The sequence below is a fragment of the Lepisosteus platostomus genome, chromosome 7 (assembly GCF_059453375.1).
Source record: "Lepisosteus platostomus isolate fLepPlt1 chromosome 7, fLepPlt1.hap1, whole genome shotgun sequence".
Classification (NCBI taxonomy): Eukaryota; Metazoa; Chordata; class Actinopteri; order Semionotiformes; family Lepisosteidae; genus Lepisosteus; species Lepisosteus platostomus.
In genome coordinates, this window is record NC_142617.1 from 61,244,872 (window position 1) to 61,261,685 (window position 16,814).

Below are 16,814 nucleotides of genomic sequence, written 5' to 3' on the forward strand. Positions count from 1 at the left end.
AAAGAGGAAACGCGTCATAATCCGGGGACACGCGCTTTTCTTTTTGGGAACACAGTGATGGTGTAGATTTTGCTTTATCGTGAAGCGTTATTTTTGTGGCGATTGAATCAGACGCGATCGGACCGTTCTGTGTTTCACGTCTTTCGTAACGCACTGTTTTATTAGTGGGGTGTGTGATATAACACATTTTAAAAAGTGAAGCTGTTTCACCGAGGGCGGCTCTATCTATATGAAATCAGTTTCTGGGGTGTGTGGAATTGCGAATGGGGGGGTCGTCGACTCTTCAGCCAAGTTAGGCAACAGACATGTCGTGTCGGTGTAAATGATGTAGCTACCACTGACCTTTATGCTGTTTCAGTTCTGGGCTACGCACATTGGACTCTCACCACAGAGGATATCGATCTCCTTGTTTGCTCGAACCTCACATTCCTTCTGTCCTTGTAGAATAGGCAATATTAAACAAATATTCCAAAAATGGACTGCGTTAAAATTAGAGTTTTATTACCCATTGGTAAGCATGTTAAAGTATTCCAGACAGAAACGTATTGTATCGTGTTCAAGTGTTCGCTATTAAAAACTGATGTAGCTTTTTTCCCAAAGAGGTGCTGACAACGGAGATTTACACGAATCTCGGTGCAACAGATGACGTACACTATAAAAATAGTATGTACAACACATTAGAGCAAAATGGTGACAAATGTTCTTTTGGCCTACAGAAATACTGAATGAGCTGGCCATTGCTTATGAAGTTCATTGCTTCGTTGGGTTGGAGTGCAGTGGGCTTAAGAGAAGAGAGTTAAAAAACAACTAGTGATCAGGAATAAGTAAAAGGTTTATTCCATGCTTAAAAGAGAAAACAGGAAACAACGTTTCAGCTGTGGAGCCTTCTTAGGGTGTGAAAAAGCTCTTTTTTAGCATGGAATAAACCTTTACATCTTCCTTTGCAGCCTATGCATGCTGACGCAGCTCCCTACTTGAACTAGTGATCAAATTAGTCAAACCGAGGTCCTCTCTGCAGTCATTAAAAATCCCAGGGCATTTCTCAAAAAGAGTAGGGGTGTAACCCCGGTGTCCTGGCCAAATTTTCCATTGGCCCTTACCAATCGTGGCCTCCTAATAATCCCCATCTATGAACTGTCTTAATTACTCTGCTCTCCTCCCCACTGAGAGCTGGTGTGTGGGGAGCGTTCTGGCGCATTATGGCTGTCGTCACAACATCCAGGTGGGGCTGCACATTGGTGGTGGTGGAGGGGATCCACATTACCTGTAAAGCGCTTTGAGTGGAGTGTCCAGAAAAGCGCTATATAAGTGTAAGCGATTATTTTTATTATAAATTGCATGTCATTCTGCATCACTGAGTATATTGCAAAGATTGGGAATTGACGTGAATCTGGAGATGGGGAAGCATGAATGGAGTTCTGCATCTTTCACCACCCTAGAATTACTACTGGTTAAAAGTGCATGGTGGTACATGTTTTATGAATATAGTTTTTAGTCTGATTAAAATCTGAAATACCGGTAAACATCATCTAAAATTCAGCACATAATTATAGCCTTCAACGTGACTGCCTTTTATGTAAACAAATACACTTGCGCTTTGTGGATATACTCGAGCAGCTTGGTTCAGCTGCCAGTTTATGTGAATCTGTTTTAAGCTGAATGTGCATCCAGATACGGTTAGCTTGTTTTCTATTTTGTTTTCTTCAGATGACATGAGAGAATGAATGAGCCACACAAGTGACAGGTTTATTGTGTTCAGAAGAAGTCCTATTCATTATATGATCCTTTGTTTAGGAACTTTCATTCAGGGTGGATTAGAAGTTCCCATTATGAAATAAAAACTGTAATTAAGGCAAGAAAATGTAATATGCAGCCTTACCTGGGTGTCAAGTTTGAATAAGCAATAAACTACAACATTGCACAAGAATAGCAATAGTGTGAACACGGAACACATTGCATAATTATAATTATGATGTATAATATGTCTGTGTGGTTGATCAGAAGCCTTTAATGCACGCTGATACATTAGTGGTGGATTGTGCAATTTCTTGGACACAGTGAGTTCAATAACTGCACAGCAACACATACTTCAACGACAGCAGACTCTGGAGTTGTCTTCGTGTATCAAGACCTTGTTGTCACAGCAGTGGAATGTGCTGTCGGAACACACAGCAGTGCAGCATGTGGAATGAGCCGCAGACAGAAAAGAGGTCCTGTATCACTCAGGAGATTCTGTGAGCGACACCTCCATGGGTTCGCGTATTTTCATGGCTTCCTCACCTTCACACAATGATTTCATGACCTTCCTTCGAACCTCCTTTCTTGTGCTGCTGGCGGGCTCTCTGTCGTTACCCAGGAGCAAGGCTGGGCTGTGACTGGGAGACCCTTGCAGCCTTGTCAGCAGTGAAAACTGAACACTGTCACTTTTTGTGCAGACAGTGGGTGGAGCTTCATAGACAACTGGACGCCAGAGAATGCTGATGGAGGGATCTGATGAAGAAACTTAAGAATATTTTACAAGCAAAATAAATATTTAAGGTTTCTCCACAATATATGCTTTTTTACATACTGTAGATCTTTCTACAGTTTCTTTGTGGGTTTATTTACATTACTTTTCTAACAGAAATGCCATAATGTCCTTAGCCATGAACAGGGGCTGGTGATGATGTGATGATGATGATGATAATAATAATAATAATTCCTTACACTTACGGTATATAATGCTTTTCTTGACACACCAATCAAAGCACTTTACAGGTAATGGGGACTCCTCTCCACCATCACCAGTGTGCAGAATTAGTGTGCACAGTACACTCAACACACTGGGCTATGATTCGAAACTGAATTAATTGTTTGAATGTATGTTTTAAAAATTCATCTAATCTGGTTAGCATCATCTTTGATTGGTCCTTTGAGTGGCAATCTTTATAGTATTTGTGATTTTCAAGGATTCGATATTAAAGGTAATTTCAGAAGGAAAGATCTAGACTTGAGCCCTTATCGGGGGCTGCGATTTCAACACCACAATCCAAGAACAGGAACCCATACCAAAGTAAAGAGTAGCATAATATTTAATTTCCTTAATTGTTTTGCCTTAATTTTTTATTTTAACATTTAACATTTTATTTAACAATGAAAGGATATACAAATATAACACATACAAAGTAAAATAATTTACTGCTTTCATCTTTCATTTTGTGATTTTTTTAGACTAACTATTTACCTTATACCACATGGATGGGAGGTTAGAAAACTAATCAGCAAAAACACAACAAATAACCAACAATCTAGACAAAACACTGCTTCATCCTCTTTCACAGAAGAAAATCAGGTCTCAATGGGACCTTTTGCCTTAAGTTTTATATGTACTAGTTTTTTTTGACAGGTAACTAACATAAATGGATTTTTTAAATTTTAAATACAGTAAGTGGAGTTGTAATTCATTTGATTCTGAGACGTTAATGCGATTGGTTATGATAGAGAGGCCTCCAAGTGAGGAACTCAGTGTATTGGTCTTCACACGAAGAGCAGGAGGTCTAGTGATTGAAGCTCGTCACCCTCAAAAGTGTAGCTTCTGTGTTCACAGGCAGCTTGTACAACACAAACAACAGTGGTGCAGCCTGTTTTAATACTTCTTTTACAATGCTACTCTTGGAAATCACCCGAGTTTCATCTTAAACATTCCTGCACCAATACATGGTTGCTCTTCGACTTACTGCTCCTTTACAGTGCACTGGTACTGCCTCTTATTGCCAGTTTTACTAGTGGCAAGTGGAGGGAGGACTTTCCTTCTTCTTCATGCTTCATACGGTGTACTGTACCCTGATTCGCGTAGGGGACTGGTGGGCAGAGGCCATGACTCAGAGTTTAGTCTTACAGTGTGTCTAAGTGGCTTTTTTAACAATGCCATTCACTATCGACCTATTTAGGTCAAATCTCTCTGCAGCCAGTTACCATTTCTGATTTTTAATTAAGGCATCAAAACCAGGAATTAGTAAGGAAGTAGTTATGTAGGGAAAAGCTCTTTTTGTGAGGATTTTCATGTTACATGTAGTGGTTATAACTGATACTTTAGGAGATAGTATGTGATCAGCTACCGTATAAGAAGCAGTTCTAGTTAACCCACAATCTCTCTTCAAAAACATCTGCAGTGATTCTTAAGAAAGTCCTGGGAAAACGTATCACACCAACAACAACTCCTTCCAAAATGTCCTTTTACTGTTACCTGCACCACAGATGAGGCCTTTTATTTTGTGTTGTGTTTATTTGATTTATTTTGTGTTGCTGGAAGTGGACGGCATCTAGATCGCAGTAATGAATTCAATGGACCTATGGAGTTAGTCATGTGGTATCTATAGACTTTTTAGCGTTGCTGTTTTAAAGATATATCCCCTCAAGCAGTGTCAAAATGCAATTGTATTGGACATTATTGTTAAGAGCTAAATTGTCACATATACCTAAATAAGCAAAGATCATTATCATATATGTATTTAAAACATTCCTATGGGGTATACAGTACCACTAAAGTCAACCTGTGTTTGCAGAAATTTCAAATTCAAATAGGAGGGTTTTGTTTGGAGAACTGATTTAGTTTGAAAACATTGCATTAAAATAAATACCCTTATTTTCTGTCTGACAAAATGAAATTTAAGTGGACTTTGAGAAAGTGTGAAAAAGTTGCACAATGCCCAACATGATGTTTAAGTGAGAAGAAGAAGCATTGTCAGCTCACTGGAGATGTTTTTTGAACTGCAGTCTAAGATCATAGCTATCTAAGTCCGCAATTCCTCAATTTGCACAAAACAGAAAGCTAATATAGTCTGATTCAGCAATGACACAGGAGTTTGTGCACTGCAGGAGCACAAGCAGTGAAACACAAGGACACTTATCTATGAGAACTCACTTCTGATTGAGAACAATGTCATTGGCATGCATTTCTGCTGTAAAAGTGTTTTAAACTGGCAGATCCACACAAGTGATTTGTGTGCTGGATTTTCATCCTAGATGGCAGAATGAAGCCCTTCATTAATATGGTGTCAAAAGATTTCTACAAATTGCTGAAAACATAACCTGGAAATGCTGAACTTTTGACTTTTTTTAATACAACAGATAATAAATGAGCAGAATGAAATCATTTTCCAGAAGGACTGAAGTGTCTTTCCAAGCGAGTGTGAAGTCTCTGCTTAGCGTTGCCAGAGAAAACAAAGTATTATAATTGGATCTGGAATACCAACATTCATATAGTGATTTCATTACAAAGTGAACAATATCCTTGACATCTACCAAAGCTATATTACAGCCCAACAGCAAAGCCAGTTGTGATTAAATGCAATTATAACTGTCAACTTTGAGAAACTTTTATCCATTTGACAGTAATGACGACAATCTGAAAACTTTAAACAACAATTATTCTTCAGTGCAATATGTGTTTTCTTTTTTACAAACATACACTAAATAAAAGTATATATTCGCCTGATTGGATTTGCTGTCTATTTCCTCTAAGTAGCTATCTAAATAAGAAAAACATTCCCTCCTAAATCATCACAGAGTTGGCTTGCCAAGAGCTTTATTAAATTATTACTAAAGAAAGATAATAACAGCAAAAAAGTCAGAAGTCAGAAAAATGTCATACATGACAGATATTGATGACATTTGAGAGATACAATTGTTTTATTTTAGAGCTACTTTTAACTCTAAATTACAAACACAAAGAGAGACAGAGTTACCCTTAAAGAATGTCTGTAATGTCAGTCTGTCAGCAGGGGAAACTCTAGCTCATTTAGCTGAACGTCTGAACATTTGTTTTCCCAGACAGATCTTACATTACAAGAGCACTGAAATTTCAGCAGGGGTTTGCTAAAACTTTGTTTAGGTGGTTGATGGTGATAAAAGAAAGTTTAAAAATTGTGAAGTAAGAATAATAGTTTTAAACTTACACCTCTTTGTTTTCTTTGTATGTACACTGTATTGTCAAAAGATGATGGATGTAATTTGTTTAACTATCATAACATTAATATTTTTTCTGATCCAAACAATATCAAAATTGCCAATAATTCCATCCAAGAAGCAAATATTTTTTTTAGTTAGCAGGAAAACATATAATTGGTTTTGAACTCAAAACAGGTTATTTTGGAAAGCTACTTTGGCCTTCATAACTATTTGGGACAGTGAAGTCAAAATAACTATTTTTGCTGTATATTCAATTTGAATTTGAGATGAAAAGTTGAATATGAGGAAAAAAACACTACAAAATGTCACCTTAATTTCTGGGTATTTTTGTGCCTACTGTGTATACTTTAACATTTTGGATTAATACCATCCTTTGTATTCCATCCCCCCATTTAAGATCAACATACTGTAAGTATTGTGACAAGTAAATTAAAGTTGTATAAAACGTAGTATTTGGCTGCAAATCCATTGCATGCAATAATTGCATCAAGCCTGTGACCAACTGACACACCAAACACCAAATCTTGTTCTTTTGAGATTTGCTACAGCTATTTTTCAGTTGATGTTTGTTTTGGGGGGGGGGGGGGTTCTGACCTCAGTCTCCTTTTCAGCAAGTGAAATGCACGCTTGATGGGATTTAAATCAGGAGACTGACTTAGCCTGTCTAAGATGTTTCACTTTTTCCCCCCAGTGGTTGCGTTGGCAGTATTTTTGGGTCATTTGTTCAGAACTCTAATGGCTCAAATCTCTATCTATTTGTGGTGCTGATGAGAGGTTTGCATCTTGTGGTTTTGCCTGTCTAATTCTGCTGTCAAAGTCTTCTGTGAACAGTAGATTGTGATACCTTCACCCCTGCACTGTGGAGGTTATTGGTGATTGCATCAACAGTTGGTTTAGAGTTTTTCTTCACAGTTCTGATAATTTTTCTATCATCAAAAGCAGTTGTTTCAACCTGGTCATTGCCAAAAGCTAGGCACACCAGTGGTTTCTTTCTTTTTCAAGATATTCCAATTGGTTCATTTTGCTATGTCCAGTTTCTGTGCTATGGTTCTGATTGAATTCTTCTTTTTTTAACATCCAAACTGTTTGCTTTTCTTTCATAGATAGTTCTCTAGTCTTCATGTTGGTATAGGTCTACTAACTCCAGAGGTAGACACCAAAAGTAAGAGCAAATCCAATCAAATCCAACAGTACACATTCACAGTTCTTTTTTGAGAGCACAATCATTGCAACAGGAAACACCTGACCAATAAAAAAAAACCCAATATCCAATTGTCCCAATACTTATACTCACCTGAAGTGATGAATTGAACATAAAAAGTGCTATTCTTAAAAGGCACACAATATGGGCACAGAAATACCCAGAAATAAAAGGTGACATTCGGTTCTTTTGCCTCATATTCATGTTTTCATCTCAAATTCAAATTGTTTGAGTATACAGCAAAAACAGCAATTTTGACTTTCTTGCCCCAATACTTACAGAGGGCACTGTAAATTTATATTTTGATTAATGCATTCTTACAGTATGTAATTTTACTTTGTTTCTAATTTATTTTCTTAATGGATCTGCAGCTTCATGTACTTTTTTTTATTTCCATTATCCTTTAGTGGGATACAGTAGTGGAATCTGTCGGAGTGTATGAATGTATTCACCAATGACTAGAATATGACTTTTACTAGGCTATTTGCAAACAGTTGTTACATACACTTATACTGTTTTATGTAGTCTCGATTTAAACCAGATCAGGTTAGTTGCTATTGATATCTTAGATACCAACAACAATGAAAATAAATGAACAATGACTGATTCTTTTTTGTTAGGTTCCAGTGGATTTTGTCAGCTGATGTGGTATTACTTTTACGTGCAGCAGACAACACCACAGAGCAGTGAGAACAGAGGAAAGTTGTGCAATATAGAAATATTTATCAAAAGTAACAATTTAAACTTTATTTTTTTCACTGGTACATCACATGAGACAGCAGTAAACTGGTTGTTATGGATAATCATGTCATCATGAAATTTGATGGTCCCGCCACAATGAAAGTCTGTAATAAATATACTGGCAGGAACTGAAATATTTTAAATGTCTTCCAAACCTTAAAACTTTGGATTTCCCTTCAGGCAGCAGCATTAAAACACTAACAAAACTGTTCAGAAAAAGATTGTTGGCTTAAAGTTGTAAATGAATCTGGAGCGTGTTTGATGTATGTTGAATCTCTCGGGAGCGTAAGTGCCTAAACCACAAATAGACTGTTTAAAACTATTCTTTAAAGCTCTTGCTGTTTAATGATCCCAGCACTGTAATCTCCAAGTGATCCCATATTTCACACCTGACTATAACTTTTAATTTAGCAAAGATATACTGTACATCCTGCAGACAGTACTGGATCTCTCCAGCTACAAACAAGAGCTGTTGTGACAAGATGTTTAAGGTCCTTATCTTTTAATGAATGAAGGAAAATTAAGTGCAGATGGATTTCATCATAACTTTGGCTGTAGCACATGTTCCCCCAAAGCACTATTAAAAGGCCAGCCTCCTGCATGGAAAAAATAAGGTAAATGTGGAATTAATCATTGCAACATAACTGGCATTACATGCTTTTCATACCTTAGGACACAACTGTTAAATAATTGAAAATGACTGCGGTGCAATCAGATTTACCATCACAGGAGGGTGCATTTTCTCCTCTATTGGATGCATGTGCTTCAAAAACTTGGAAATATACTTCTTTAAATGAAATTGCTTCGTGTTTTAAAATGTGTCAGAGCATCTATAAAAATAAGTGTTCGCGTTATTAAAGGCAGAAGGGCAAATGAAATTTGTTCATCTTCTCCTTCCTTCTCACCCCCTTCTTCTTGTAATTAAATCTGCAGTTGTGGAAAGTTACTTTTATGGGTGAGCACATCTCAAATTGCCATTTCTTGAATGTGGGTAAACAGCTTTAATGTTGGTTCCCAACATTCATTTTGGGCGCGCTACACCGTAGGATCTTCTGAGGCTGGACACGGAAAAATAACCAATTCCGCGGGCTGTTCAGTCACACACATACTGCTCTCTTGTGGACAGTACAGTTACTGTAAATTTAAAAGCTAATTTTTTGGCCTCATGCTTTCTCTTTATGAGTTGTCAAGGCTTAGATATTTTTCTTTTCAACCGCTTCCTTTTTAAAGCGGCGTAATCTGACCATTCCACCATTCAGCATGAAAAGGATTAAGGTCGTGGTGAGATTCCTGTCATTAGACGCAGGGAAAGCAAGATTCTACAATAAACACGTGAGCCTGATTATGTAGCTACACACTGTATCATTACGTATTAGAAACAGATACAGGATATTCAGTGGTTCAACGGGGGGCATTGCGCAGATGCACCCAGATAATTAATGCCATCAGTAGGTAAATGATCCTGTCTTTTCATGTCTTGGATAGAGCCCCTTTGGCGGGTTGAATTGACTTTTTCCTCCCTGGCGAGAAAGGTCTGCCAGTGTGAGAGACCCAGCTGGGTAGTTGTCCCTGCGGTTCGGACTGAACACTCCAATTTCGGTACTGACGTTTTCGCTTGATTGATTCTCAGGCTATTACATTCAACAGAAAAGTGTTCCCCCTCTGAAGAGATCAGACAGAGATACGTTTCTTAAAGGTAAAAAATATATATATAGGTATCGGCGAAAGGTAAGAAATTTAATCACACCTAGAGCAGAGCACGCCTGCAAGCCCTGAACTCCCACCCCCGAACACACAGGACAGGACTGCTCCACACAGAGAGCCAGCGCCAGGCGAAGCGGCCGAGGTGTCGCGTAAGAACTGTAATAACTGAAATTGTCATTGCAGCGGGAAGTAACAGGATAATGAAATTATTTTTAAAAATCTCAAAGTAGGATTAACAGTCTAACCGTATTACAATAGTTAAACCGATTTCAAACATTTTTAGTCTTTTCTATATCAGACCTCTTTACAGTGATAACACCCTACACAGAATTTGGTAGAAAAATGGTTACGACATCACTTGGAAGACAAATTGCGCCTTAATTGGCCGAGTCACTCTGAAGTCCTAGTTGTATACAAATATTGAAAGGATATACCCCAATGGTAAATATATCTTTGAAATAAATTTCGTGCTTAATTTCTGGAGGAAAAAAAATCCGTTATGCCAATATTTTACTTCCCACAGGAGGGCGCTGATGCTATACTGAATGTGTTCTGAATGTATTTTTTGTGTGTGTGTATTTCGATAAGGTTATTTTTAACATTAGGCAACACGTGAATTGAAAAGCCTACACCAATCTCTGCACTGATACAACAAGAAGGGCATTCGTTTAACGATACTGGAACATCTTACAAAAAAAACAAAATTGCTGGACACATCTAACAAGACCTGATATCACAGGCTGTCTCTCCGTTGCCTTCACGGAATAGCAGAGAAAGAGATACACAGAGCTACAAGGAATACTCCATTATTAGACACTCTTCACTAAAATGAGAAACATAATCCTAGACTTGCCATACCTGCCAGTATCAGAACAGCAGACCAGCTTCTCATTCCATTGGAAGAGGAAACTCAAGACTGCTGCAGTCTAATATTCAATTTACTATTACAGCCTGAGGAACAGAGAAGAAGCAGAAGCTTGGTTAAAGTAGACCCACAAAATGTAGAATTTATAAATCTCACCAAGACAAGCAGACTGAAAATGGAAGCATGCAACTATTTAACATAAGGTAAAAGCTTCTGTCCACTAGATAGCACCGACAAGCTTGTACTTTGTTTTTATTGGCAATGTTTTCATTTTGTCAAGGTAGTTTCCAAAAAAATGGCCATAAACACAACTGATTTTATCCAAAGTAAGTGAATTTCTGTTAATTCATTTGGACATTCAAGGCCCACTCTGTATTTAACAGTATTAGCACACAAGAGGCAAACATGTTGACACAGGTAAGATACCAACAACAATGACAACTGCTGTCCAATCATTCTTTGTACTTAAAGCAGCCCATAGCTTTAATGTGGGCAGTTTACCTGCCTATAATTAAATCCACCACACACTGACAACAAGTACCAGGTGGGATATGGAGAACAACAGGTGGTAGGGTTAAAAAATGGGGACTGCCAAGGACCACAGAACCGGAATAACCGAACAATACTTTGAACAAGGTCTCTAATACCCTACCATTGGGCCTAATGAAAGAAACTATAAGTAAAATTTTGTGGACCTCTTTTGCACAGACCTTGGATGACCTACAGTACAAACAAACACACAGCGTTCTTGATAGAGCTGCTGAAATGGTCACACAGCACAGGGAGCTCAGCCTGGGCTGGGAATGGCACCACGTGGAGAAGGCCCCCCAGCTACAGTTCCTGCACATCCTGGACACATACTGGATCTCCGGATCAAGAGCTGCAATTTCACTACGCTCCTTTTCATGTGCTGCACATATGCTATATGTCGTCGGAGTTCATGTGTTGTGCTGGTGCGTGTTGGGGGGTGGGAGAGAGTGGGTGAATATATTGTACATCTTCGAAAAAGATGGAGTAGAGATGAGAAAGATGACTGGAGCTGGATGGGACACTTGCCTTCCTGTCTCTATTATTTAAGAACAAAGTCTTTTCAAATGAGGCTGAATAACATCTCTCTATTGTAGGCAGGTATGACTCATACCTTGTCAGGAGCTTAGGAACGAACCACACATATTGGGGATCATAGGAGCTGTTAGAATTGAGTAAAATAAGTTATGGAGTAAACTACTGAAGAAGAGATCATAATTTAGAGAAAAGTCATTTTAACTGCATACTGTACATTAAGGATTGTTTTGCATGATCATTAATAGAAATGAACTGATTTATAAATGCAAAAAAGTTGCAGATTTCATACATTATACAGTATATATTTTTGTACAGTAGATATTTGAAGTGACTTGCAGGCAGTAATTTGCCCTTACTTACAGTGCATAACACAGTAGAATGTTACATAAATGCTAATTTCTACATAAATAGTAGACGTTTTTTGGTAATTTTACACTTCATGGTTTTTACCTCAAACAAAAATACATGCATAGATGCACACAAAAGCAGGCAAGTACTTTAAAAATGAGATGTTTTTTTAAACGACAGTTCAGGCTACTTGATCAGCAGAATACATCACTGTGGTTACTCATTAAAAGTCTTCACCTGCTGGTACATGTGCAGGCCTTTGACAGTACTGTCATGCAGCTCACAACATGAGAGAGTTACGACTGAGCCAGCAACATTAAACATATTGCATAGGATTTTGACTACTTGGATGACATGCCCTGATCCAAGAGTTCAAAATCCTGAAAGACCTTTACAAAGTTATTCCAGCCACGTTGTTGAAGGCAGAACCCGGGATTCTAGGAAGCAAAGACTGGATGAGATCCTCTGATGAATGAACTACTGTACCAAAAGAGCTAGATGAACCAGATAGTCACCCCATGTTTGTAACCTTACTTACAGTACATATACCTCCAGTACCTGTAAGTTCTTATATACCTGCTGCTGGAGGAATTAATACATCACTTACATTTTGACCCAGATAATCTCACTCCGGTGTGCACATTCACGAAGATGGAAAAACAAATAAGCGAATTAAATGTTCTCATTGTATCGAACAACTTTTTGATTATTCTGTTACGAGCAGTTTACCTTCTCCATCGCTTATCTGTTTAACCTTTTTTTTTTTCATGAGGCATGCTCATGCCCGTGAAGAGTACTGTTGTGGTTTCACCATTTCCATGACTACAGTCTACTAGGAAAAGGGGGAGGGTCCTTCCAGAGCGTGCTCCTTCCTTCCACATGGGAGGTGCGCTTGAATGGGATTGGAGCCGCTCCAGACATCACAGCCCTATTTATACAGCCCGCAGCGCTCAGCACACCAGAAACCTGAGCAAGCCTGAAGTGGGGGAAGACCTGCTGCTGAGAAGCTCTCTGACAGCACTGGACCATTTATGGTAACTCTTCAGCAAACCCGTCTTTAAAGACGCATTGCTGAATTTCTGAAATCTCTGAAGGTAAGCTTAAGACTTGGTTTTTGCTCATAAAGTTATGTTTATACATAAACCGATTCATTGTTTAATGTTATCATAGATTTTTGTAATTATGTGAATTCTTTTTTTACACATCAGCAAGACAGCTGTATAATTTCATATATGACACACGTCAGAATGCCAGCTATATATCAGCACTTATGCTCACAAGTTGTCTTCTGCTTTTACAGATTTGTGCGCTTCTTCTCTCTGATCTTTTGCCCATGTGGGTGATGGACAAAATCCGCGTGTCTGTGGAAAGAACAAGCCTGTCTCTCCCCATAACGGAATACAGTTTCAAAATCGGAGACATCATGTTTGGAGGAGATAAGATGTCGTCTGCGAAAAACAAAAAGATCTCCCTGTGCCCTAATATCATCACCCCCGACAGAATCCCCGAGTTCTGCATACCGCCGAAATTCCCCTCACAGCAGGACCTCAAGACTGCTGAACTGAACAAACCCACTCCCAGCCTTAAGATTTCCTCTTCGGAAAAGGGCAGTCCTGGAAAGGTTCCCCAGCACCGAGAACTGGTCAACACTCATGTGATCCAGGTGGAAAGTGTGGACGAGATGCCCTTTGACTATGGATACAGTGACGAAGAGAGCACCAATGCTGATCCACAGTCCCAAGCTGCACTGTCCTTGCCCCATCTTGCAAAAGCCCAGACCTCCTATGGGTTTTGCACCTTGCTTGAAAGCCCACACACCAGGAGAAAAGAGTCTTTGTTCCACAACGATCCCAGCTCCTGTGGGATCCCAGTGGTACTTCCCAGAGGCAGGTCCAGCACGTACTCAAAAATCTCCTCGTCCACCTTCAGCCTGAACGCCATAACTTCCAGGCTCTCCCCCAGAAGTTTCAGCTTGAACAGGCAGGGCACATTGGACAGTGACACTGCTTCGTCCACAGAGTCCTCCCCTTTCAGCTCTCCCATGTTAAACAGGTCTCCCCCTAAATCCTCTCTGTTCAAGGCACTGAGCCAGGAGAAGCTGCTGTCCAGGACTGTGAAGAAATCAACAGTGTGCAGGAACAATTCTTTGTCAACAGACGAGGGGAGTTCAACAGACAACAGCCCAAATATCTTGAGAAGAGCATCTGAGGGCTTGATAGACCCCATGCCCTGTCCCTATGGCTTGACCCCCCCTGCAATTTTCCCAATGGACCTAGTGTACTACAGGGATAGATTCATGAAAGAAAGCCTCATACCCCTGGGGAAAAATGGGACCCTAAGACTTTCTGCTGAGTATAGCCCAGAGAATCAGAGGCTCCGTGTGCGCTTGATCAGTGCAGAAGGACTGTATGCCTTGTCCGTGGATCCCAAAAGCATCAACTGCAGTGTCAGTATCTCTCTGTTGCCGGGAAAAATCCAGAAGCAGCGCAGCACTGTGATCCGGAAAAGCCGGAACCCTATTTTCAACGAGGACTTTTTCTTTGATGGAATTTCCGAAGAAGAGCTGTCTTACAGGTCTCTCAGGTTTAAAGTTGTTAACAAAATGTCAAGTATGAAAAGAGATTATGTTTTGGGAGACTGTGAGCTCCCTCTGAGCAGCATTTCACCTGCATAATGATTCTACAGGACACCTTTTTTACTATTTATATGTATATACAGCAAAAAGTGTTATTTATTTATACTTTTATACTTTGCTAAATGCTGGTTTGATATTAAATGGCAATTTTGAAAAACATGCTCAGGTGTTGGGTGGTTCTTTTTTCCTCATACCGATACAGAACAGCTACTGTATTAGAAACAAAGTAACAAAATACTTTCACGATAAATGTCTGTATTCATCTTTATGTCCTTGTCCTTTAAACAGTTTGTGAGCCACATACAGTAAACCTACAAATAGAAACAATACAGTCTAAACAAGGCTATTGTGTATTATACCTGACTACAGCACAAGTTGATCCTTGTCAAAGGAAACATCAGCACTCTCAGAGATCCAGTCTCCTTTATTGCAGGCAAGCTTGATTCATATATTCATTTACTAATTGTAAAAACAAATCTATTTCTTTCTTCTGTAAAGAGCAAGTAATTTAGGGGATTCCTTCTTAAAGAAGTACTGAAACTGCTTTAGTTTCATTCAAGTAACAGCTGTAAATCCTACAGGTATAATTCCAGATATACATATCCCAGTGCTTTCAAAAGCTCTTTTACAAATTAAAAAGGTTATGTAGAATAGTAAACAAAATGGGTAAATGTGATGTATTTTTATTGTGATGTGAGGAATACACTTACTGTGTTCAGAATTTTGAATCTTTATATATGAATAGTAATATTCCTAATTCTGGTATTCCAGTTTTAGTTGAATACTAATTTAAATCTGATACATTTTGAAAGTGATTTGATATGAATCATTAGGTACTCTTCTACTAGTACGAGCATTTTAACATCAGGATCAGAAAGAGATGATCAAGAGTCGCCTTTACAATCTGTAAACAATGAGATGGAAAATCGGGAGATCGTAGTGTAGAAGTTCCCACTGGAACAACGTAAACGTGTTACCTGTAGGTGTGTTGGAATTCCGTCTAAATAAAATAAAAGTTCTATCCACAAATTATTTTAACTAAAATAAATAGTATTCATAGTAAAAATATTAGCATTCAGCAGAAGCAAAAATTACACTAATGATGTTAAAAATCCAGTGTCCGAACTGAACAGGAACTACAGGAGGGTGCACTTTTATAAAACACGTTCCAGTTTTCGGTATGGAAGTGATCATGTCTTTGAAACAGTATACCAAGAAACAGCTCTGCAAGCCTTCAGCGGTTTTAAAAGAGCCGTAAACACGTTGAACAACTGAAAGGTGTGCATGAATATTCAGTCAGCTACAGTGAGAACTGTCTTCAGGTGTACTGTATATATTAATTTACACGGCTATGCCTTCTCAACAAACTACTAACAAACTTTAGTAGTTTCGACGAGTAACATAAAGTGCACACATTTAAAGATTGTAAGAAGTAAGCAGGAAATCAAGCGTATAGGATGTTATATTTTCCTCTTCTTAAACTGATATTCTTTCCAAGGTTACATATTTACAGAACATAAAGTATCACAGCATAACACTTGTATTGAATATACGAAACAACCACATCTGATAAAAGATTAATTTTAGATAAGTGCCAGCTCTTTCGCTGTTAATTGCTTAAATATGTATTATTACATCATATATTAAAATATTTCTAAGTCATTAATTACTTCTCATTTACCTGGGTTCACACTAAGATATCTTATTGCAGTGACTATAAGCGCCATAAATGTATTAGCTTAAAACTCTTAATCGTTTTCATTTAACTTGTCAAACCTTTGCAAACAGCTCGATGACAGTCGGTTCAAAGGTCAGGGTGACCACTGCACCCGCAGGCTGAATTACCGTAATACCGCTGCGGTCACACTGATTGACTGCATCCGCAGACGGTGTCCTCCGCCAGTATACTGTACAGCTCAGGCAAAACCAGTTGATTACAGAAAATCCTACCCTTTCGGTTTAGCACTTGTACTACAAAAGGGATGAGCCAGGCATCACGGGATTGTGCTGCTCAGACTGCATCGAGACAGCTGCTTCTTTAAGACGGAGGCAGGGTGCACCGCTGTTTAACCATGGTGTTTGAGTCTCTGGTCAGCGATTTATTAAACAGGTTTATAGGCGACTATGTGGAAAATCTTGACAAGTCTCAGCTGAAGATTGGCATTTGGGGAGGTAGGATTCGGCGTGCATGTTAACGTTTTCACTGCTTTGTAGCTATTGCTATTAAGGCGGAATCAGGAAAGTAACTCTCATGGTTCAGGGCCAAAACATGTCAGTCTCGACAGTTGTAGCCAGCTGAGCGAACA

At 38.8% G+C, this 16,814-nt stretch overlaps 2 protein-coding genes across 6 annotated transcripts in view; both read left to right on the plus strand.

Moving 5' to 3' along the window:
• The first annotated feature begins 12,817 nt into the window (after nt 1–12,817).
• Nucleotides 12,818–14,667, plus strand: c2cd4a (C2 calcium dependent domain containing 4A). Its single transcript, XM_088641586.1, has 2 exons — nt 12,818–12,967; nt 13,174–14,667. Exon 2 carries the CDS (start codon nt 13,207–13,209, stop codon nt 14,545–14,547), a length of 1,341 nt encoding a protein of 446 aa, XP_088497712.1. The 5' UTR covers nt 12,818–12,967; nt 13,174–13,206; the 3' UTR covers nt 14,548–14,667.
• Nucleotides 14,668–16,474: 1,807 nt separating this feature from the next.
• vps13c (vacuolar protein sorting 13 homolog C) overlaps nt 16,475–16,814 on the plus strand; it is a 96,913-nt gene continuing 96,573 nt past the window's right edge. For 4 of the 5 annotated variants that reach the window (XM_088641587.1, XM_088641588.1, XM_088641589.1 and 1 more), the window contains exon 1: nt 16,479–16,680. In XM_088641587.1, coding sequence (XP_088497713.1) covers nt 16,581–16,680 — 100 coding nt within the window. In that variant the 5' untranslated portion in view covers nt 16,479–16,580. Of the gene's footprint in view, nt 16,681–16,814 lie in introns of all 5 variants that reach the window. The other variant, XM_088641590.1, reaches the window with a different exon arrangement.